Genomic DNA, 1062 nt, shown 5'->3' on the forward strand with positions numbered 1-1062 from the left:
TTCGCTCCGGAATGTCCGCTACCGCGGAGTCTTGGCCCTCAGCCTCAGTCATCTCCTTCCCTGTTACCTTCACTTTAGCAGGCAATCGACTGAGCTCGCGCTCAGAAACTTCCACAACTTCGATGGGCTCACCGCTGCCGTCCTGACGCAGTATGGACTCCTTGGGTTCTGCCTCGTCGGCCTCACCCCCAAGGTCGCGTTCGGGTAGCAACTGTGCCTCCGCCGTTGTCGCCTCGTCCTCGCCCAGCAGACTCTCCTTGGCTTGCCCCTTGTCACCATCCTGGCGAGCAAGCTCGTGCTCAGGAACTTCCACAACCTCGATGGGCTCACCGCCGCCGTCCTGGCGCAGTATGGACTCCTTCGGCTGTGCTTCCACTGGTGAACCGCCCACCTCGCGCTCAGGGACGTCGGCATTTTCACCGGGTTGGAGCGTCCCGTATCCACTTCGCTCCAAAGGCTTTTCGGGAAGGTCCACCTCACCCTCAACGAATTCCCTAGCATCTACGTCGGGAACTGAGGTGAAGGATGTCACTGAACGAAGTGAACTGCTTTCTCTTCGCTTTTTCCGCGTTCTCTCTTGCTCTGAAAGAATGCGACCGTCCGTGCAGACTGTCTCCTCTTCCGGCTCTATGCCAAGGTTTCGCTCCGGAATGTCCGCTACCGCGGAGTCTTGGCCCTCAGCCTCAGTCATCTCCTTCCCTGTTACCTTCACTTTAGCAGGCAATCGACTGAGCTCGCGCTCAGAAACTTCCACAACTTCGATGGGCTCACCGCTGCCGTCCTGGCGCAGTATGGACTCCTTCGGCTGTGCTTCCACTGGTGAACCGCCCACCTCGCGCTCAGGGACGTCGGCATTTTCACCGGNTCGGGTAGCAACTGTGCCTCCGCCGTTGTCGCCTCGTCCTCGCCCAGCAGACTCTCCTTGGCTTGCCCCTTGTCACCATCCTGGCGAGCAAGCTCGTGCTCAGGAACCTCCACAACTTCGATGGGCTCACCGCTGCCGTCCTGGCGCAGTATGGACTCCTTGGGTTCTGCCTCGTCGGCCTCACCCCCAAGGTCGCG

At 60.2% G+C, this 1062-nt stretch overlaps 2 protein-coding genes across 2 annotated transcripts; both read right to left on the reverse strand.

Annotated features, from left to right (window-relative positions):
* Positions 1 to 691, reverse strand: DQ04_22191000 (hypothetical protein; the record flags this gene model as incomplete). Its single annotated transcript, XM_009318075.1, has 1 exon — positions 1 to 691. A coding segment is annotated over one exon (691 nt), but the record flags the coding sequence as incomplete, so codon positions are not given.
* Positions 692 to 708: 17 nt separating this feature from the next.
* DQ04_22191010 (hypothetical protein) lies at positions 709 to 1062 on the reverse strand (the record flags this gene model as incomplete). The annotated part of the gene is made up of 1 exon (XM_009318076.1): positions 709 to 1062. A coding segment is annotated over one exon (354 nt), but the record flags the coding sequence as incomplete, so codon positions are not given.

This window comes from Trypanosoma grayi (genome assembly GCF_000691245.1).
Source record: "Trypanosoma grayi strain ANR4 Tgr_2219_V1, whole genome shotgun sequence".
In the NCBI taxonomy this organism is placed as follows: domain Eukaryota; phylum Euglenozoa; class Kinetoplastea; order Trypanosomatida; family Trypanosomatidae; genus Trypanosoma; species Trypanosoma grayi.